Here is a 23,798-nt window from a genome sequence, read left to right as displayed (position 1 = left end):
TAACTAGTAAGAGTAATGTTGCAGAACAACCTAAACACCTGGATATCAATGTGCAAAATGTTCACTGTTCCATTTGCAACACAGGCAAACATCCATTGAATGAATGTGAAATGTTAACGGTCCAGCCACGGGATGTTAAGGTGCAACTGCTGAAAGACGATGGCATCTGCTTTGGTTGTCTAACTAGAGGACATATGAGCAAAACTTGTAAAGGGAGGATGAGATGCCAATACTGTCAAGGAATGCACCCTAGTATACTACACATTGACAGACCCGCAAATAATGGACCAAATGAGAAAAGGACCAATCAGACAAAAGGATCGGTCAGTGGAACTCTTGTCTCATTGGAAGAGGAAGATATCGGGGCTGGAAAAGATTGCAAGCTGGCAATAGTACCAGTACAAGTAAAGGCTTCCAAAGGCGGCAAAACAATACTGACCTATGCATTTCTTGACCCTGGCAGCACAGCAACATTTTGTACGGAGAACCTAATGAGACAGCTCAATGCAACAGAAAGGAAAGCTAAGGTTCTTCTGCAAACAATGGGTCAAAGGAAACCAGTGAGTCGTTTTGAAATAAATGGACTACAAGTGGGTGATTTGGATGGGAATAACTTTATTGAGCTTCAAAGAACATACACTCAAACAAAGATACCAGTGACAAAAGAAAACATTTTCTCTCAAAATGACCTCGGCAGGTGGCCTTACTTGAAGGAGATAAAGCTGCAAGAAGTTGATGCGGAAGTAGAACTCCTAATTGGAGTAGATGTCCCAAGGGCAATGGAGCCCTGGCAAATCATAAATAGCCAAGGCAATGGTCCCTACACTGTAAGGACGCTCTTAGGATGGGTGGTAAATGGACCACTCAACTCGTCTTCAGCTGTGGATACATTTGGAAGGCCTGTGGCATCAGTAAACTGCATTTCGATTGAACAGCTAGAAACCCTTCTAGTAAATCAGTACCACCACGATTTCCCAGAGAGAGAATATGAGGGAAAACCTCAAATGTCAGTGGAAGACCGCATTTTCATGAATCTGGTATCAAGTGCCACTTCAATAAAAGATGATCACTATTATTTACCTTTGCCACTTTGTAATAGTGATGTTAGCATGCCCAACAATTACCATATAGCAGAGCAGCGAGCACATTACCTGGCTAATAAATTCAATAAAGATGCTGTTTATGAAGAAGAATACAAGGATTTCATGATGGATGTAATTAACAAGGGCTACGAAGAGAAGGTACCAGCAAAGGACCTGCATCAAAATGATGGCAAGGTGTGGTATATACCCCACCATGGGGTGTACCACAAATGTAAAAAGACAATCAGAGTGGTGTTTGATTGTACATCCTCATACAAAGGAACATCACTCAACAATGAACTCTTACCAGGACCTCACTTAGCCAACTCACTTCTTGATGTTCTGCCAGGAGAAGTTTGCTGTCATGGCAGATATCGAGGGGATCTTCCACCAAGTTCGTGTTTACGAAAAGGATTCAAACTTGCTAAGATTTCTGTGGTGGCCAGACGGAGACACAAGCCAACCTTTAGAGCAATACCGAATGAAAGTTAATTTGTTCGGTGCCATCTCCTCACCAAGTTGCTCCAATTATGCTCTCCAAAGAACAGCAGAAGATAATAAGGACAAATGCGATGCAATGGCAGTTGACACCATTAAATCAAACTTTTATGTTGATGACTGCCTTAAATCTTTGGCAACAGAAAAGCAAGCTATTAACCTCATGAAGAATCTCAGTGAGCTGTGTGCTAAAGGAGGATTCAAACTAACAAAATGGGTTAGCAATAGCCGTGCTGTCTTGGCTGCTGTTCCAGAAAAACACAAAGCCAAACAGATTAAAGAACTGGACCTTGACAGAGAGAAGCTGCCTGTGGAGAGGGCTCTTGGGATGTACTGGAATATTGAAGAGGATACGTTTGGATTCCATATAGCAATCAAAACCAGATCTCTCACCAGGCGTGCTGTACTTTCTACTGTCAGTTCAGTATATGATCCATTAGGTCTTGCTGCACCTTTTGTACTTAAGGCGAAACAAATTCTCCAAGATCTTTGCCGGGCAAAGTGTGGATGGGATCTAACAATCCCTAAGGAATTCTCCAAACCATATGAAAAATGGCTGACGGAGCTAGATCAACTAAAACATTTTCAGGTCAAAAGATGTTTGAAACCTGAAGATTTTGGCCGGGTAGAATCAACACAGTTACACCATTTTAGTGACGCCAGTGAGCAAGGTTATGGAACTGCCAGTTATCTCAGATTTGTCAACAGTTTGGGGGGAGTTCATATTGCTTTAGTGATGGGAAAGTCCAGAGTAACCCCTCTTAAAAAAATGACCATCCTCAGACTCGAGCTCACAGCGGCCACTTTAGCTGTACGAATTGATCGGATGTTACACTCAGAGTTACAACTGAACCTGCAAGAGTCCAGACAGCCAGCCCGTACTTAAATACATCTGCAATAAGACCAAGAGATTCCACACAGATTTCATGTTAAAGGTGGAATCTCAGTGGCCTAAGGACCCAGACAAAATGTCACAAAGTTATCTTTTGTCGGATGATCCCGAAGTGAAAAGGGATGTGATCGTGAACACAACGAGCATTGAGGGAAAAAGTCCCACCAGTAAGCTGATTGAGTACTACTCAGCCTGAAAAAAGCTGTAGCTTGGATATTGAGGTTGAAAAGATTGCTCTTGGAGATCACTCAAAGAAGAAAGATGACAAAGACTGGATTGCTGCTGAGTAATGATAAATCACTGAAGGAACGTGCCATGAAACTAAAGGTGCCATTCAGTGCAGATTTGATGGTGAAAGATGTGAAAAATGCTGAAAAGGCCATATATGCATTTGAGCAACAGCAACATTTTGCACTGGAAATTTCCCTCCTGGAAAAGGGAAAACACTGCCGAAAAGAGAGCCCTATATTAAAAATGGATCCCATCCTAGAAGAAGGTGTCCTGAGAGTGGGGGGAAGGATTAACAGATCAGCTATGCCAGTAAGTGCTAAGAATCCCATAATCTTACCCAAAAAATCTCACATATCCGAGGTCATTCTAAGATACATACACACCCAAGTTGGTCATTCTGGAAGAAATCATATGCTCTCAAAACTAGGACAGAAATACTGGATGTCCTCTGCAAATTCTTCAGCAAGAAAGATCATCAGAAACTGCGTTTTCTGCAGACGAATGCAGTCTAAAGTAGGAGAGCAAAAAATGGCAGATCTTCCACAGGATCTGCCACCTTTCACTTCAGTTGGCATGGACTATTTTGGACCTTTTGAGATTAAGCGAGGTCGGACCAATGTAAAACGGTGGGGGGTAATCTTTACATGCCTTACTAGCCGAGCAATCCATCTTGAGGTGGCTAGTAGTTTGGACACTAACTCCTGCATTAATGCAATACGCAGATTTCTATGTCGCAGAGGTACCGTAAAAACCATCAGATCAGATCAAGGTACAAATTTTGTTGGTGCACAAAGGGAGCTGGAACGATCATTAGAATAACTAAATCATGACAAAATCCAAAGAAATCTACTCCAAGAAGGAATAGAGTGGATATTTAACCCAGCAGCAGGTGCTCACCACGGAGGCGTATGGGAGAGACTAATTAAGTCACTAAAGAAAATACTGTACTCTGTGGTGAAAGAACAAGTTCTGGATGATGAGGCCTTGCAGACAGCCTTATGTGAGGTGGAAGCTATAATGAATGATAGACCAATCACAACAATAACAAATGACTTGAATGATGTGGAACCTGTAACGCCTAATCATTTGCTTCTACTCAAAACAAACCCCGTCATGCCTTCAGGAATATTCAAGAAAGAGGACCTGTACTCTAGAAGGAGATGGAGACAGGTACAATATCTGGCTGACCTTTTCTGGAAAAGATGGGTCAGGAAATACCTTCCAATCATGCAACAGCGAAATAAGTGGAATGAAATCAAAAGGAACTTTCTACCTGGAGACCTCGTTGTTATTGTGGATGATTCGGCTCCTAGAATCTCCTGGGTGCTAGGGCGGATTCTAAAGACCATGCAAGGAAGTAAAGGACTAGTCCGCAGTGTTCTAGTTAAAACCAGAACAAGTGTTATACAGAGACCCATCAACAAACTCTGTCTGCTCCTTGAAGTTGGAGAGTAACTGGTGCTGGACAGTAGTTTGGAGAAGTTATATGAACTTAAAGATTAACTTTATCTATCTATGGACTCTGGAGGACAAGAAGAAAAAAAAAAGGAAAATAAAATAAAAATGGAATATATTTGTGTTTTGAATATTGACTCTATTTATTAATTGATGTAATTGCTGTATTCGAAGCAATTAGGGGCTGGAATGTTAGAGCCATATCTTTAGTTTTGATTACAAATCATAATTTCTCGTTTTGCTAATATATTTGTATGACCTAAACACATTCCTTTAATTCATGAACGAAGGTTAAATTTTGCATTCTGCATAATTGTTTTTCTTTAGGAACTTTTGTGATTAATCAGATGAGGATCAGCTGGTATAAGAGGAAGGGGTGGGACTGAGTCTCGAGTTGGTTTTTCCTTTGTGTAGAACAGGGCATCGGAACAGTCTTTGACCTCACGTTAAATTGATAATGTTTTGCTTTTAACTTTGTCGAAAGAGAAAATAAATCGATCAAGTGACGGCAAAGGAATCAACGTCTGCAAGAGATATTATTTGGATGGTTTAATGTGTGAGTCAGAAACAGAGCCCCGTAACGTGGCTCAGTACATAGGAAGAGGAACCAAGAATGGGCCACCACAGTGTTGAACCAATCAGATCTTTAGTTTGACATGTTGGGCGTATTCTTTGACGTGTCAGAGCCTGCTAGCTGGCCTAGCCATACGTGATTGGTCAGTGGGCTAGCCTGACATGTTGGGCAGTGACAATCCCAATATCTGCTGCCTCTGTCGAGCGGACATTTTCAGCCTCAAACGCATTAAAACGTATTCAAGAAATACAACTGGGGAGGCTCGACTGTCTTCACTGGCGTCCATGAATCAAGAAGGACTTCTTACTGGAACTAAAACACACGGATGTACTCAACAACCGTGAGATTATACTCTTTATTAATAAAGAAAGGAGGATGGACTTTGTCTTTAAATAGTGAACAGCAGCTCTGGTAAGTCAACTGCTTTTGTTTGCACATCTGCAGTAGCTTTAAGAAGCTTGTTTATATATTATTATTTGTACAACTTTTATAAAGATGGATTTTTGTTTGGTTTAATATGTGATAGGAACCATTGTTACGTCCAATGTTGCTCTGGGGACATATTTAGCCGGTGCCAGTGTTGGCAACTTGGCGACGTTCTCGCTAAATCTGGTGACTTTCCAAACCCTCATGGCGACTGTTTTTGTCAAAAGCTACTAGCGACAAATCTAGCGACTTGTTCTGGTGTTATTTGAGAGTTTTCTGACGTTAAAGCAAGTACGTTCTGCACTCTTGTGAACGAGCAGCGGGTGCTGCCGTGAGCCCCTCCACCGCTGCCCCAAAGCACACACAGGCGGGTACTCTCACAGAAGCCTGGTCCAGCAGTCCCAGCTGCAGTCAGAGCAGAGAGGAGACGCACTCTATCTATAGGTGTTGGCTTCATTTTTGCACAAAACAAATAATAACCGTAGCTGTGTTTCAGCTGCAGGACAGCAGTGAAGGCCCAGGTATAGAATGCACGGCCCGCCACTGGATTAGAATCAATAAAAATTCCTAAATATTTAAAATCTGACACTACCTGTAGCCTCTCACCAGCAACATAAACATCTAGCTCCAGTGACACTTTGCAAGCCCTCTTTGTGAAGAACAGACAAACAGTCTTTTTAAGATTCAGGTGAAGGCAGGAATCTGCAAGCCATTTAGTTACATTTGTCATTGTGGACGTGAGTTTGAGTGCAGCTTGTTCTTTGTTCTTTACGTGCACATGAATCACTGTATCGTCAGCATGTACATTTGAAAGTCACACCCATCGCAGACACCCGGCAAATCATTAATGTATAAACTGAATAATACAGGTCCTACAATTTCACTTCTATGTCAAAATGAAGCTCTATAATCAAAACCAAACAATCTGTTTTCAAACTGTCTTTTTTCCAACTAAATTGGAGACACAAGCACCATTTCAATTTAGTAGCAACAACACACTGATGTACTCTGCTTTCTTTAGTACTTTGTATACCTTTTAATTTTAGTCATACAGACCAGTGAAAACGTTCCAGTTCATTAACTCACATTTCAATGAATAGAAAAGTAGAAAGGCTTCAGAAACTTAATTTAATTGAGTTGCCATTGAAGTATTTTGTTTTACAAAACAAAATACACAAAGAAAAGTAGAATTACAGTAGAGTTATCATTGCAAACTATTACTGCGAACTCACTGAAATACAAATAATTTCAGAAAAATTACAGTGCAATGGTAAACAAAAAAATTAGGGCTTACCTGAGGTCTATTTGTATTACTAAAGCTACTTAGTGTGTATGTGTGTTCATTTGTGTGGGTGTTTCCTTCGACAACCCTCTTGATCGTGTGTGTCTATTGTAAGAAACTGTGTTTTGGAGGATGTGTGTTGCAACATTGCAAACCAATCATAAAACAGAAACTCTTAAACCTACAACCAGCAAACAGTTAAACAACTGGTACACTTTTAAACAACAGTTACTATTTAACTGTTTGTTTTGTGCATTTTTGACATGAGGTTTGTGTTTGACAGCGGAACAAGGAGCTGGAGGAATGCATAGAAGCACAGAAACGACAGATTAAAGAGCTGGAAGAGAAGGTACGGGCTAATAGAAACACAATGAATTCTTGTTTTTAATGGAGACAAGTACATGTACAGTTAGCAACAGCTCATTCCATCACCTTGGCAACACATGTACACTGTAAAAGCTGACAGGATGTAAATCTGCTTTCTGTGACTTTCCACTGACTCTCCACTTCTTTTTCTTCCAGTTTCTATTTCTGTTTCTATTCTTCTCTTTGGCTTTCATCCTCTGGTCCTAACAGCAGCTGGTGAGTCAAACAGCAACATGGTTTACTGTTGGGCTTTCTGCAGGGGTAACACATTTAAACGCTGGGCAACGGGTAACTACAGGGCAATAAAGTCTACCCCAGGTACACAGGATGTACTGAAGGTATACAGAGGTTACTCCAGGTACACAGGATGTACTGAAGGTATACAGAGAGTACTGGGGAGACTGGCTCAGTGGAAGAGCGGGTCTATCTTCAATCAGAGGATCGGCGGTTCGCTCCGATAGTCGATGTATCCTTCTGCAAGACACCTTGCATGGTGTATGAAAGGGTGAGTTAAAGTACTGTACTGTACTGAAGGTATACAGACTTTACTCGAGGTATACAGGATGTACTTAAGGTATACAGAGTTACCTAAAGGTATACAGAGGTTACTCCAGGTATACATAGAGTCCTAAAGGTGTACAGAGGTTACTCCAAGTATACATACCATACTGAAGGCATACAGAGAGTATTGAAGGTCTACTGAATGTATACAAGGTGTACTGAAGGTATACAGAATATACTCCAGGTGTATAGGTATTTACCCCAGGTGTGCCCCACTCTGTGTATACAGTGTATCCCATGTATACCGAGTGTACACCAGGTATACCAGAGGTATACAGAGTGCACTGAAGATATAGAATGTGAACTAAAGATATACAGGTATATCAGGTGTAAAAAAGGTATACCGGGTGTAATAAAGGTACACAGGTACACCCAACATATACACCAGGTGGACAGAGTTCAACCCAGGTGTACAGGCTTTATACCAGGTGAACAGGATTTTCCCAGGCTTACAGAGTGTACCCCAGGTCTCAAGGATTCACCCCAAATATATAGAACATACCGCAGGTCTACAGGGTTTAGTCCAGGTATACAGAATGTACACCAGGTCTATAGGGTTTAGCCCAGGTGTACAGTGTACCCCAAGTTTACAGTGTTTCCTATCACTTTGTTTTAGCTCAACAGCTGCCAATGACTGTTTTAATTAACATACATACCATTAGATCACATCAACTTAAAGGTTTTAATGTTCCAGTCTGTGTTTTAGTGTCTGCAGGCCTCCAGAGTCCAGCAGCTGAAAACTCAGCAGGGTCAGCTCAGTCTTGATCAGACCAAGCAACCTGAGGATTCAGAAGGATTCAGGGTATGAACCAGCAGCTTACAGACTCGGGTATGTTGGCTTCACTGCCCCACTGACCTGCTTCTGGCTGCTGTCAGTCAATCAGAGCGGGACCCAGCTGTTAGCTGACTCTGGAACACAGTCACACCTCAAAGACGAAGACATTGATGGTTTCCATGGCTACAGATTGACGTTTCAGACAAGTGAAAACCAAAACCGGCAATATGCTTTGTAGCTTACTGTTAGCTACTGTTTACTGAGAACTTCTGGTTTAGAAGCCTGATATGCAGCTGACAAACACATTCTGGCCTCACGAGGCCCGCTGGACTAAAGTGGTGCCTGACTTCATACAGTGTTAGATCACCCAACTAGAATTCATGCAATGTTAGCTCAGCTAGCTAGACGTCATACAGCGTTAGCTAAGCTTGTAAATATTGCCAGCTAACTTAGCTGAATTCTAACAGGTGACTTCAGTGTTAAGGTAGTTGATTTGGTCAGTTACAGTCAACTAACCTGTTTGTGGGTGAAGGAAGCTTCAGGGACAGATGCAAAGCGTGATGAACGACCATAGATGCTCAGTAAAATGGTTGCTAAGTTACCTTGATGAATTCACACAGTAGAATCACTGTAGAAACACACTATGAAACATTACAAACATTCTGCTCTAAAATGTGGGTTCAGTTGAGTTTAACTTTTTTCTGATTGTCTGATCCACATGTAGACTGGAGAGTCAACTAACATTCTGGAACCTTTCAGCTCCACTCATGGATCTATGGTTACAATGTGTAACTTTTCAGCCCCCTTGAGTCATCCCGGGACCAAAACTGATGTAGGAAACAATTTTTCATGGCATCAGGTCTACTAGAGCTGCAACAACTGAACAACAGGGACACAGAGCTAGGAAAACCATGTTCTGATCTGAAGAAACAAAAAAGTCTGAAACAGGTTTTAATGTCAGAAATGTCATCACTCTGCAGAGATTTTACCCAGACTGCTCCACATTATAAAGTGGTGAGATTTCACACATTAACTATGAGTTCAAACTGAAAGTAAAGTCAGTTTTTTAAAGATCCCTTGAATAATGAATGATAATTTCATGATTCAACAAATATATAATGTATACCTATATATATATATATATGAAATATGTCATATTAGATTGTTTTCTTTTTCAGTTAAAATGCTCTTTCTAAGCTTTGATTGCATATCAGGGTTTTGAGTTTCACTCTCCACCAATTTGTCGGTTCAATATTAAATCCCTTTAGCTTTTATTCTTAACTTTTAAAAACAGAACATGAGTTATTTATAATGTCAAGTATCTTCCCTCAACTGAATGGGGTTCAGAGCAGAGTCAACACGATGAATCCGTTCTTTTAAAAACTGGATCTACTCTTTTATTTCTATTATTTCAGATGATATTTTTCTATCTCTGCTGTGACAGTGAACTCATTGAACATCCAAACAGTTGTCAGTTTGATGTGATTATGGATTAAAATGGTGGAAATGAGACTGAAGACAAAACTGTGTTTGTGTTTTGTTGTTAAAAATTAGTGTTTCACAAATTGTCCTTCAGATTCAGATTGTTTCCTCTTTTTTCTAACAATATATATATATATATTTTTGTGGTTGATGAAGCAGCACAGACAGGAAGGATACAAACATTCAGGGCAAAGTGGAGAAGCGAATGTCAAGCGGACGGCCTGAGGGCTGGGCATCAGGTTTAGCCTCTCCAGAGGCTAATGGACAGAGCAGGTCGGGAGACAACCAGACAGGTTGAGCTCCTCGGGAGAAATCGTCGGTGGAGGCTGCATCCCTCCGGAGGATTAAGATAAAACCCCTGTGGACACTACCGAAGATGGCAACGGAACCCTCTAGAGGTGCCACAGAGACAGGATCCCCCTGGAACACGGCCAAAGAGACGTGATCCCACTGGAACATGGCCAAAGAGACGTGATCCCACTGGAACACGGCCACAGAGACATGATCCCACTGGAACACGGCCAAAGAGACGTGATCCCACTGGAACACGGCCACAGAGACGTGATCCCACAGGAACACGGGAACAGAGACATGATCCCACAGGAACACGGGAACAGAGACTGGACCACACTGGAACACGGCCACAGAGACTTGATCCCACAGGAACACGGCCACAGAGACAGGATCCCACTGTAGCACGGCCACAGAGACGTGATCCCACAGGAACACGGCCACAGAGACAGGATCCCGCTGGAACACGGCCACAGAGACAGGATCACACTGGAACAAGGCCACAGAGAAAGGATCACACTGGAACAAGGCCACAGAGACAGGATCACACTGGAACAAGGCCACAGAGACAGGATCCCACTGGTGCATAGCTAAGAGAGGTCAGTGGAGAGCAGCTCAGGTACTTGGGACTGCTGCGGTTCAACAGGAACAGGTGTCAGCCAGAACCCCTTCTCAGCACCTGGCTTGACATCGACGCCCCGTCCTGATGGGCTGGAGAGCAGATTTACTACCAGAGACTTGCCGATACTAACGCTATTAGTGTTGAGAACAGTCCTTTGACAGATGCCAAAATAAATTGTCTGCTGGCACGTTAACGTCCGGCTGCTTCCCCCGCAATGAAAATCAGATCCAAACTCAGCTACGGAGTTCTGCACCACGACTTGACAGCGCGATTGTTTCAGGGCAAATGTTTCTGCATTGGAAAGTTGCGTAGTTATTGACACCTGAGTCATTACCACAGCAACACATGCACATGTTTGGTGATAAATCCAGTCTGATTACTGACGAATAACAACACGGACAGTCTGTCTTCAAGATTTGACTTGAGAAACAAAGTCTGACCAAACAGTGTGTGCGTGTCCGTGTCCGTGAGAGAGAGATATGAGATTAAGTGAATGTGACAGTCAGAGATATCCAGTTCAGACCTCGGCGTCTTCAGAGATCAGCAGTAATGAGCACTGACCTGTGAGCATCAAGTCTATAAAGTCCAATAGTTAAAGTCTCTGAAAGCTTCAGAGCTCTGACATCGCATGATGATGTCAGTGTTCACCCTGAACACCAGGATGCTCTTCACTTGATAAATAACCAATACCAGCTAACAGGTGATCGATCAGCGTCCTGCAGTAACATGTTTGTGACGATCAGATATAAAAGCTTGGTGAAGTCGTCCCGTCGTCCTCTATGATGACTCAGGAAGGTGAAAACGATGATATTTTTGTATTTGCTGCTGTTTGTTCCTGTTTCTGATGGAAACACAAATAGGAGAGGAGTTCCTGAGGTTCAACAAGGATTCAAACCAACAACCTCTCATGAGAATCTGATTCAAACCTCATCCTCATTCACCAGGACTCATTTTCTCTCTTGTTTCTCCTCTTCTTCCTCCCTATGATCAGTTCCTCTCAGTCTTAGTTTGAGATCACAGTTACTCCCTCCTCCTTGACCTCCTCCTCCCCCTCCAGTCCTCTTCTTCCTCTCCTTGTCTCGTCTCAGATCAGATCTCTCCATGATGTCTACGAGGAGGTGTTCCCAGGACGACGACTGCTCCTCTCTCCTCTCCCGGCTGGGTTCGGACTCTCCTCGTCCTCGGATGAAGTATGGAGGGATGTTCTGTAGCGTCGAAGGAGCTTTCGAGAACAAAACTCTGGACTTCGAGTCGTTCAGTCCGCAGACGCAGCGTCGCCGAGCCGCTCGAACCCAAACCCAGGAGCCTGATGAAGGAGGAGTAGGAGGAGGAAGAGGAGGACAGACGGTGGTGTTTCCCTCTGGACACACCCGGGAAAACTACGGCAAGAGAGAGGTTAAAGAGACGATATTCATAACACATTTTAATTCAGAATGCTAACACTTTGTGAATGATTTCTAGATATTTAAGTCGTTTCAAAACAAGGATTCAAATATTTGAAAGTATTTATTATTCAGATTTGGTGTTGAAATAATTTAACCTAACGTCTTTTTGAAAACAATGTTATAAACAAATTTAACTTGTTATCATCAGTTAACAGTGATTTAAAGCTGATCACACAAGATTCAAGTGATATATAAATATTAAAAACACAGATAAATAAAGATTATTCATAAATAAAAGAACAATACACATTATTTATTATGTGTTGAGGTATTTGTACAGTGTCACGTTTATTGAAATCAGTTGAATTTAAACACATTTGTGCTTTAAAGACAAAATAATCAATTCATAATTAATGACGTCAATCATTTCATCAATAAAATGAGGAAGCAGCTTTTAGTTGTCTCATTATGTCCCCCCCCCCCCCCCCCCTCCCGGAAATATTTCCGGAATCACTTGTCAAAATAAAAGTATGTGCAGTTCACACCATTATAAAACATCCAGTGAGATGTTTAAAATGAATCATGCGTTACACATATATATTATTATTTATGATCATATAACGGGCCGTTTTACTGCGGTGAGTACTTTGACTACTTTACAACATCTGTCTGATTATAATCAAGTATTATTTTTATATTTCCAGTGTGTTATTCATACTTTAATCTCATCGACCATTGCGTGTATTTTAACTTTAATTACATCCATCCCCTTAGGGAAAAAATATTTTAACTTAACATAAAGATAATGTTCGTCTGCGGACTTTATTTTGACGCTTTACACCGGAAGCCGGGTGTGTATTGTCGGGAGCGTGACGTCATCAGCGACAGCAACAAAGCAGGCTGTGAGTGTGTGTGAGCGAATCAATCAGCCGATCGCAGATTGATCACGATGGCGTTCCAGAACAAGAAGAGCAGCGTCAGAGCCGCGGTAGGTCCAACCCGAACCGAGCCGGGAGAACGGGGAAAAGGGGCCGGTGAGGGAGGATGCTGCAGCCTGTCAATCACCGACCCGTCAGAACCAGACCGAGGCTGACCCGGATCAGGCTTGGACCTGGTGGTTTTTTTAAGGGGGATATAAACGTAATAAATCGGATACATTATACTTCATCTCCTGCAGCTGATCAACAATACAAACATTTGAACTGTGACTGATTTCATGAACTAAAATCATTTTCAGGGTCCACAGAATATATGTGGTGGTTCTTGTGGTTCTTGGTCTTTGACCATCTGCTGGTTCATCAGGTCACTGAGAGAAGAGCATGGAGTCTCTTTTAGCAGCAAGCTAATAAAAAGCAATATAATAACTGTTATTACTCTGAGCACAATGGACATGAGGTATATATATATATATATAATATATATATATATAATATATATATATAACGGAGATATAATATATATACATATGAGATATATATATATTATATCTCCGTTATATATATATATATATATATATATATATATATATATATATATATATATATATATATATATATATATATATATAACGGAGATATAATATATATATATCTCATATGTATATATATTATATTATTAATATAATAATATAATATATATATCATTCAACTGATGATATATATATATATATATATATATATATATATATATATATATATATATATATATATATATATATATATATATATATATGTAACGTGATCATCAGATAACTTCATATTATATATTATAGACGTCTGTTTTGTGTTTTTGATAGTCAGGTGAGAATGTTTTACCCAGCAACCACTCTGTTTCCAGGGCGACCGTCTGATCATCAAAGGAGGAAAGATAGTCAATGACGACCAGTCGTTCTACGCTGACGTCTACGTAGAGGATGGGACCATCAGGTAAATAAATTTGATATTAATAAATTATGGTCTCACAGTCAATTCATGCTTTTTGCTGACAGTGCTGGTTTTCAGTGGTCTAGTTGGAGTCCACCTGACCTCCAGGCGCCTCTTCCTGTCTCTGACATCATTAGACTTCCTTTCCTTCGTCCTGATCAGACAGATTGGGGAGAACCTGATCGTCCCGACCGGCGTGAAGACGGTGGATGCGTACGGTCAGCTGGTGATCCCCGGAGGAGTCGATGCCAACACCAACCTGAACGCTCCGCAGAGAGGCATGAACCCGGCCGACGACTTCTACCAGGGAACCAGAGCCGCCTTGTCCGGAGGAACCACCACCATCAGTCAGATTATCACCAATTACCAATCAATACTCATCAGTCTCGCCTCAGGCACATGAAGAAGTAATAACAGTGATGGTTGTGTTTACAGTGGACCATGTGCTGGTGGAGCCGGGGGCTAGTTTATTGACAGCGTTCGATCAGTGGAGGGAGACGGCGGAGCAGAGGGCATGCTGCGACTTCTCTCTACACCTGGACATCACTCGCTGGCATGAAGGACTGTGCGAGGAGTTGGAGACGCTCATCAAAGATCAAGGTCTGAAGAGAGACCCCTGAAGAACTAATCCTTCACATTTCAGTCCTGGTTGATACAACATTTCTGTTTGAGTGAAAACAAAGGAATTCAGACTTAATCAGTTCCATTTTATAGTTCCATTGATTTGTGTATACAAAGGAGAAAAACTGTAATACAGCATTTATTTCCAGTACTGTCACCACAGACACCATGTTCATTATACTGCTTATACATAAATATTGCAATACTTTCATCAGAGAGCAACAGTTTCAATCACCTTGTTGCTACTAACCCTAGCCATACTACTCAAAGAAAGATAGTGAGACATTTATTTAAATAAAAATCTTTGAGGTTTCAACTTTCAGACTCAAATGACATGAAAGTCACTAAAGACCCTAAAGTCACGAAGGACCCTAAAGATTCGAAAGACTCTAAAGATACTAAAGACCCTAAAGATACTAAAGACCCTAAAGTCACTAAAGACCCGACAGATAATAAAGATCCTAAAGATACTAAAGTCACTAAAGACCCTAAAGATACTAAAGACCCTAAAGTCACTAAAGACCCTACAGATAATAAAGATCCTAAAGATCCTAAAGATACTAAAGACTCTAAAGATACTAAAGACCCTAAAGATACTAAAGTCACTAAAGACCCTAAAGATACTAAAGACCCTAAAGTCACTAAAGACCCTACAGATAATAAAGATCCTAAAGATACTAAAGACCCTAAAGATACTAAAGTCACTAAAGACCCTACAGATAATAATGATACTAAAGACCCTAAAGATACTAAAGTCACTAAAGACCCTACAGATAATAAAGATACTAAAGACCCTAAAGATACTAAAGACCCTACAGATAATAAAGATACTAAAGACCCTAAAGATACTAAAGACCCTAAAGTCACTAAAGACCCTACAGATAATAAAGATACTAAAGACCCTAAAGTCACTAAAGACCCTACAGATAATAAAGATACTAAAGACCCTAAAGTCACTAAAGACCCTACAGATAATAATGATACTAAAGACCCTAAAGATACTAAAGTCACTAAAGACCCTACAGATAATAAAGATACTAAAGACCCTAAAGATACTAAAGATAATAAAGATCCTAAAGATACTAAAGACTCTAAAGATACTAAAGACACTAAAGTCACTAAAGACCCTAAAGATCAATCATAAAAAGTGATTATAAATAAGACCTTCAGCCCACACACTTTAGACCTAACTAAAAGCCTGCTTTTGAAAGAAGACACCTATGGAAGCAGGCCTTGGTTGAACCTTAATGACTGATGGCAACATAAACTGATTTACATATTGTAACTACAGTTCTATGATTTCTGGATTACGGTCAGATATTATATCAAGATATTATAATGTCTGAAAACATCTGAAACATGTGGGTTTAAACAGGGAAGAGATGGAGGAACACAGGCGGAGGCTGTGTGAACTTAATTGTAATATTGGTGTTTCAGGTGTGAACTCCGTCCTTTTCTTCATGGCTTACAAAGACAAATACCAGAGCTCCGACTCTCAGGTGAACTACAGTTGAACTATTATTGTTGCTTGTTGTTTGTTTGTAGTTGTTGTTGCTAAGCTTGGTTATTGGTTAGTTTATGTCAATGTCTTCATTTGAATGAATCTGCTTCTTGTTTTCGGGTTTTAGCTCTATGAGGCATTTGGGGTCCTCCGGGATCTTGGGGCCATCGCACAGGTCCACGCTGAGAATGGTGACATCATTGATGAGGTAATACACCTGAGTAAAGTCAAGTACAATCAAGCAAAATAAATGAATTCAGGGATAAAAATCAGCTGAAGGTTCATTATTGTTCATATTTTTACCATGAATTTAAACTGTTTTTTGTTTCAGGAACAGAAGAAACTTCTCTTTCTCGGCATCACTGGACCTGAAGGACACATTTTATCACACCCTGAGGAGGTACACAAACCTGTAACACACCTGTCATTACTTCTGTAATCATGCCTGTAACACACTATAAAAACATCCTCATACAAACGTCCACCAGGTGGTGTCAGGGCTGATGAGTGTGTGTGTGTTGTAATGTGTTTCAGGTGGAGACTGAAGCTGTGTATCGAGCTGTCACCATCGCTAAACAGGCCAACTGTCCGCTATATGTTACCAAGGTGATGAGCAAATCTGCTGCTGATGTCATCGCTAAAGCCAGGAAGAAAGGTGAGTTCTTCATTCTCATGTGTTTTTTTACACCTCTCGATCCACACCAGGTTCAGATTTAACTGTACATTTCATTTAGAAGGACTGTTCTGATGCAAACACTGATCCGCTCTGCCAGTCCACATTTACTGTTCCACGAGACAAAGTCTACCAAGACGGTTCAACGATATCCAGAGCTTTCAGCATCTCAGGCTAAATTTCATGGAGAACAAGTCTTTTGGGTTGAGGAATTCCTAAAAGTGCATTTTCAGTCCAGGTCAACAGTTTTCCTCCCTGCTGAGAACAGTCTGGACTAAGTCCTTCCTCTTCCTCCTGAGTCATGTCGTAATTTAACAGAACTACCTTGAGAACTACTAAAAGTTCTCTCTGAATTCCTACCGGAGTTTTGCTTCAGTGGCCACAGAAGCTGCAGTCTTTCTAACCTGATAGCTGTCTGATGCTTCAGGAATCACCGTGGCCAACCAACCTGAGAGGACTGCTTCCTCAGATGGCCTCCTTCACTGCTCTAGGGCTCCAGCTGGTTCTTTGGTTTTGTTCCTTTGTTCTTCTGACACCAACTCTAAGCAGCTCAGAGCAGTTCCGTGAAGGCTCGATACTCTGAACTGCTGTTTGGTTTATAGGTGAGGCTCATCCTCCTCATCTGCCTGGAATCCTCTTTTAGTATCAAATGACACTGCCCTCTCATGGTTCAAATCCCACCTCTAAGACAGACAACACTTCATTTGTGTAAACAACTGGAAATCTGACTTCACCTTTGGTTCACAAGGTGTTCCCTTTTGGCTTGGTCCCCTCCTCTTCATCAGTTACATCCTCCCTCTTGGTCACACAGTTAGTCAGCATGGTCTCCAGTTTCACTGTTAGCGGACGTCATCTAACTTTATATCTCTACTAAATATATCACCAACACCACCCAATCCACCATCACCAACTGCCTAAATGATGTAGATGAGCACCAATTCCCTCAAGAAACTGCAGCAAATCTGAAGTCATCATCATCAAATCCCTCACCAAACACACCAACAGCTTCTCCCTCCCCATCGATGGTTCCACTGTCTCCTACCTGCCTACTTGCCGGAGCCCCGGCGCTGGCCATCAGACCTCTGGAGCTTGTCCAGAAAGCTGCAGCTCGCCTGGTGTTCAATCGCCCCAAGTTCTCCCACACAACTTGCCTTCTCCGTTCTCTACACTGGCTACCTGTAAGAGCCCGCATCCAGTTTAAGACTCTGGTGCTAGCCTACAGGGCAGTGAAAGGAACAGCTCCTTCCTATCTCCAGGCCATGGTCAAGCCCTACACCCCGGCCCGACCACTTCGCTCTGCTACCTCGGGGCGACTGGTTGCCCCGTCGCTCAGAGGTCCCTGCGGCCGATCGACCCGGTCGCGGCTGTTTTCTGTCCTGGCCCCACAGTGGTGGAATGAACTCCCCACTGACGTCAGGACGGCAGAGTCGCTGCCCATCTTTCGGCGCAGGCTGAAAACTCACCTCTTCAAGAAGGCCTACCCTTCCGCTTAGCACTTACCTAGCATCTACTGTATTCATACTAGCTTATTGCACTTATTTTTTTTATATTAGCTTGTGGCACTTATTGCATTCCTTTGTTTCTGCACTGTACGTTGGCTCTGGTTTATGCTCTTAGATGCTTGTTTGAGGTAGGGACATGCACTTATTACTTCTGGTGACTAGTTGTTCTCTCGAAAACCGATGTTGAATACACTTATTGTAAGTCGCTTTGGATAAAAGCGTCTGCTAAATGACTGTAATGTAATGTAATGTAATGTCTCCCCTTCTTCCAAAAACCGCAACCTTGGAGTCATTTTTGACTCAACCCTTTCATTTGAAAGGGAAAAGGCTCTTCCGCTGGAACTGTCTACCCACTCACATCAGGACCTTAGATTCGCTCCCTTACTTAAAAAAAGCACTTAAAACACACCTTTTGAAGTCTGCTTTTAATGTCAAACCATTCTTTATTATAACAATTATCTATGTTTTAGGAGCATGCTTTGGACATTGTTATGGTCCGGCTCTAGAACCACAACAAAACGTCACGAAAACTCAGGCACGGAGCTAAACAAAGAAAATACCTTTATTAGCAAAAGGTCAGAACAATTCAAAGTGCAACACAGAAGAACATTCTCGCAGAATGCCAGATGGTGTAACTGCTGCTGCCAGACACTCCGTGTAGCACACCAGGTGTGTCAGGGGAAGAAGCCACCTCTTCCTCCGGATGGGGCGGGTCTTGTAGGGCGAAGGCCGTGGCCAGCTGCCTCCAATCTTCCTAATGTCCCTCTCTAACGATCCAGGAACACTGAAAGATAACCACTCCCTGGCAGAGGCCCTGGGCCGTCACAACATGTATACAGTACTTTCAAAATGTTCTTCTTACTTGGGTTTTTACCACAGTTTGCGACACACAGCCTCTTGCCTGTTTACGACCAGCTCTGTGTGTTTCACACACACCGACTAGCCAACAGTTTGCAAGGCTGGGGTCGGGATGCATGCCCAAAGTAAAAGAAGGAGAAACACACCTGTTTTAAACATTATAAAGGACTTGGATAACCACAGGTTTTTTGATGTCCACAAATATTGCAACAATGATCTTTTCAAGAAGGTGGAGGCTGTGTTCGCACCACCTAACAGGTCCGCCACCAGTAAAAAATGTGAAAACCGTCTATTTGCTGCAAACTCAAAGAGCTTGTGGGTCAAACATGCTCATGTTTCTGTCCTCAGGTATCGTGGTGTATGGGGAGCCAATCACTGCCAGCCTGGCCACTGACGGTTCTCATTATTGGTCAAAAGACTGGGCCACAGCTGCTGCCTTTGTCATGAGCCCGCCTCTCAACCAGGATCCTTCAACTCCACAGTACCTGATATCCCTGTTAGCATCGTTAGTACGACTCTACCTCTCTGTTAGCATCGTTAGTACGTTAGTGGGGCGACTGTGGCGGAGTGGATAGCAGGGCCGTCCTTCAGAGGATCGGCGGTTCAATCCCCGGCTCAGGCTCCACTAGTCGCATGTCCTTGAGCAAGACACTTAACCCCAAAATTGCTCCCGTAGCTGTGCCTACGGTGTAGAATTGTGATAAAATCTGAATTGTAAGTCGCTTTGGATAAAAGCGTCTGCTAAAAAAAATTACTGTAATGACTGACTCTACCTCTCTGTTGGTATGGTTAGTACGACTCTACCTCCCTGTTAGCATCGTTAGTACGACTCTACCTCCCTTTTAGCTTCGTTAGTACGACTCTACCTCCCTTTTAGCTTTGTTAGTACGACTCTACCTCCCTGTTAGCATCATTAGTACGACTCTACCTCCCTTTTAGTATCGTTAGTACGACTCTACCTCCCTTTTAGCATTGTTAGTATGACTCTAACTGTTTCTTTTCCAGTGGAGACCTCCAGGTGACGTCCAGCGCTCAGGCGAGCTTCTCCACAGCTCAGAAAGCAGTCGGTAAAGATGACTTCACTCTGATCCCAGAAGGAACCAATGGAATTGAGGAGAGGATGTCTGTGGTGTGGGATAGAGCTGTGGTAAGTTCGATGTGAGCGTGAAAATGCTGTCATGCTCCATAAAATATCCCTTTTCTGAATCAAGGCTCTAAGGGTAGAGAATGTTGTATTGTACTGTACTGTATACATGTAAACTCTAAACTATCACAAAGTTTCAACTTCAAAGGTTGGGACAACATGATGGAATATGAATGTGGAGATGCATTTGTCATTCTTTCTCTGCAGTCCACGGGGAAGATGGATGAGAACGAGTTTGTCGCAGTAACGAGCACCAACGCTGCTAAACTCTTCAACATTTACCCACGCAAAGGTATTAGTCAGAAGACGTTCCACTCTGGAGAAGACAAAGACACTGTTGCTGCTCTACTTTTACTAACACACCGTATAAAAGAGGATAGGTTTCGTTCACTTTTTACTTAGGATGAGATGGAATAAACTGTAAGATGAATGTAAATATAATACTTTAAATGAGATTAAATTTAAAAGAGTATTTAGACATCTGTAACACAGTAGACTGGTGTATCCGTCCCGTGTTCAGGAAGGATCGCTGTAGGATCGGATGCTGACATCGTCATTTGGAATCCAAAGGAGACACGAACTGTTTCTGCAAAGACTCATAACCTGGTAACAACACATCAATCTTCATCATCAGGAATCAAAATTCATCGTCAATCGTTTTAAACTGTTCATCATCCTTTCTAATATACTGCCTGTTTGTGTGCAGACGGTGGAGGTGAACATCCTGGAGGGTTTGGAGTTTCAAGGCGTGGCGTCAGTGGTGATCAGCGGCGGTCGAGTCGTTCTGGAGGACGGTAAACTCAACGTGACGAAAGGTTCAGGACGCTTCATTCCCAGAAAGGCTTTCCCAGACACCGTCTACAAGAGGATCCGAGCCCGCAGCAAGGTACCTAAATGGCTGGTTAACAACTAAACTACCATACCTACTGGATAACCAGTCAATTCCACTGTCCTTGTTGTATAGCTTTATGTTCATATATATACTTTTGGATATATATTTATATTTATTTGTACATAGTCGTTAAATGTTAAATGTTTATACTTTCATCTGTTCTACTTTTTTTGTTGTCCTTGTTTTATGTTTTTTTTATATTTCTCTTGTTTATTGTAAACTTGTGTATGTACGTTGAGAGCAAAGTGAAAACCGGAATCAAATTAAGCTGATTCTGATTCTGAACTATCTACAATTCTGTCAGAGGTTAACCAGTGAACTAGTTAACTACCTAACTAACTGGTTACCTAGTTTACTGCCTGACCAACTGGTTAATATGTCTGACAGAGGATCATTGTAGAAAGGTAACCAACCAACCAATTGGTCAACCTCCTGACTTACTGGTTAACCAGCTGATCTACTTGTACATGTATGTGGCTAAAATTCTGACAGAGGATCACAGTTTGTAGCATGCTAATTCGTGAGAACTGTCAGATTAACAAGTTGTGTACAGGTGGAGGCCAACAAGCAACAACAAACTGGTTCAACGAACCGGTTCAGCCTCTGTCTAGTCGGTTAACTATTTGAACTAGTTGATTTCTGATGGACTGATCAATTTAATAACTGACCGATCAATCCATAAAGAATACGTTTTTCCTCAGGAGTTTGGTCTCTTTGTTTCAGATGGCTGAGGCTCGCGGTGTCCCCCGTGGAAACTACGATGGTCCGGTTCATGATGTCATGAGCATGACTAAATTGGTCCCACCCACTCCGACCACCAGGGGGCCCACCTGTCCGAAAACCCAGGCCAGCCTCCGAAACCTCCACCAATCAGGATTCACCCTGGCAGGTAGTGTTCACGAACACAGGACACACATGTGTATCTGCAGTATTCAGATGTGTTTCTATAATCTGATCAATTATAGGTGATTGACTCTGAGTTGCATTCAAGGTAAAAAGTTTCAACCACATCAAGTTTATACATATAACAGCTGAGTACTGCAGTTAAATATGAAGAAGAAGAAGAAGAAGAAGAAGAAGAAGAAGACAGTTTGATAACAGTTGAGGGAAAAACACCACAAATACGTTGAATAAGGGCATTTTTGCATTAGGGCAGAGCAAGTGACACATTTAGAGTCAAACAGACCATAAAGCAGGGGATGCTTTAGGGCGGAGCTACACAGTGATTGACTTTCACAGTGTGTTCTCACTTCATCAAAGTCAATTGTTAACTTTTGGTTGCCTAAAAATGTCTTATTCAGTGTTCAGTTATACTTAGCTCCACCAACGAGTGTCACTTGTGGTTGCTAAAGAATAATATGGCGACCGGCAAAAACCAAGATGGCAACAGCCAAAATGCTGAGGCTTGAAAACATCAGTCCACAAACCAATAGGTGACGCCACGGTGGCTATGTCCACTTCTTCTAGACTTTCTGTGGATGAACGAGCGACACGCAGAGCAAGTGGGAGGGTGGTGGAAGTGTCACCAAGGAAACCGTGTGAAACCAAATGTAAACATTGATATTACACTTGTTACGTACCATTTTTTAGATTGTCCCCTTAGGGTGTTATTTATTAACGCTAGCTAATGGTGCGACTGTTACACATTATTTTAACACAAACCATGATGTTTTTTCTAACCAATAACAAACTAGTTTTGTTGCTTAAACCTAAAAAAATATTTCTCGACATTAACAACGTGGCATTGTGTGTTTCTGCCAACATGAAACGAGGCTGGTTTGAAACCACTTTTAGGAAATGTATTTTTGGTTCAGAATTGTTGGCATTCAACTTTTCAACGTATTTTTTTCTGACAACTGGGTTTGTAAATTTCACTAATTTAGATCTTCTTCTGCCCAGGAACTCAGATTGATGACCACATACCTCGTCGCTCTGCTCAGAAGATTGTGGCGCCACCTGGTGGTCGATCCAACATTACATCCTTATCTTGAGTTCATCCAACAAAACACTGCAGTTTTTCCTTCACTACTTGATACAGCGGAACACTTAGAGATCCTATAACAGTAGAACTTGAGCTAGCACTAAGCCCTACAACGACCTTACAACTAGTACTACACCCTATAACAATAGTATTTCAACTACTGAACCCAACAGCTAGTATTGAATAGTTTAAAATCAGTACTAAACAGTAACAGTAACTAGCAATACTAAATCCTACAATAATGGTGCATTGACTAGTACTTAACCTTATAACTCAACAATTAGTTATATATACCCGAAAACTAGTACTAGATATTTCAATACTTGTACTTCTAATAGAACCAAACTCTTCGACAACCATCCAACTAATGCTAAATTCTGAGACAAAGGTACTTCAACTAATTCAACTCAGTACCAATCCCAAGTAGTAAACAGTAGTAAAACTCTAAAAATACTACACCCTGCTTACCCTGCCCTACAAAACAATGGTACGACAACCATACAAGTACAACAATCTTGCAAGTACCAAACCCTACAATATCTTTTACTTGAACTAGTACTGAATGTTACAGTGACGATAACACAACACTCCAAAAAGTACTTCTACCAGCTAGCACTTAAGTGCTTCAGCTTTACAACCTAAAACTAATACTAAAGCCTGAAATAATGGTATTTCAAATTGCCCAATGCCTGCAACAGTGGTACTACAACACTGTAAATACTATTAAGTCCTACAATAACTACACAACTAGTAGAAAACCCAATAACAATAGTACTTCAAAT

The 23,798-nt window shown here is 41.7% G+C and overlaps 2 protein-coding genes across 2 annotated transcripts in view; both read left to right on the top strand.

Annotated features, from left to right (window-relative positions):
• The window catches only part of jakmip3 (Janus kinase and microtubule interacting protein 3), a 40,281-nt gene extending 31,929 nt beyond the window's left edge, over positions 1–8,352 (top strand). Inside the window, exons 22-24 of the mRNA XM_076078352.1 lie at positions 6,724–6,789; positions 6,963–7,022; positions 8,074–8,352. Coding sequence (XP_075934467.1) covers positions 6,724–6,789; positions 6,963–7,013 — 117 coding nt within the window. The 3' untranslated portion in view covers positions 7,014–7,022; positions 8,074–8,352. The remainder of the gene's footprint in view (positions 1–6,723; positions 6,790–6,962; positions 7,023–8,073) is intronic.
• Positions 8,353–12,871: 4,519 nt separating this feature from the next.
• On the top strand, positions 12,872–23,118 carry dpysl4 (dihydropyrimidinase like 4). The gene is made up of 15 exons (XM_076078325.1): positions 12,872–12,910; positions 13,759–13,847; positions 14,007–14,191; positions 14,280–14,444; positions 15,903–15,964; positions 16,094–16,174; positions 16,298–16,366; positions 16,501–16,621; positions 19,348–19,504; positions 20,005–20,146; positions 20,351–20,435; positions 20,664–20,749; positions 20,850–21,029; positions 21,759–21,924; positions 22,935–23,118. The coding sequence occupies exons 1-15, from the start codon at positions 12,872–12,874 to the stop codon at positions 23,024–23,026; spliced, it is 1,719 nt and encodes a 572-aa protein (XP_075934440.1). The 3' UTR covers positions 23,027–23,118.
• The last annotated feature ends 680 nt before the right edge of the window (positions 23,119–23,798 follow it).

This window comes from Anarhichas minor, unplaced genomic scaffold (assembly GCF_050575085.1).
Source record: "Anarhichas minor isolate MPS153535 unplaced genomic scaffold, ASM5057508v1 ptg000065l, whole genome shotgun sequence".
Lineage (NCBI taxonomy): Eukaryota > Metazoa > Chordata > Actinopteri > Perciformes > Anarhichadidae > Anarhichas > Anarhichas minor.
The sequence above is the reverse complement of the archived record's forward strand: the minus strand, read 5'-3'. Positions and strand labels throughout refer to the sequence as shown.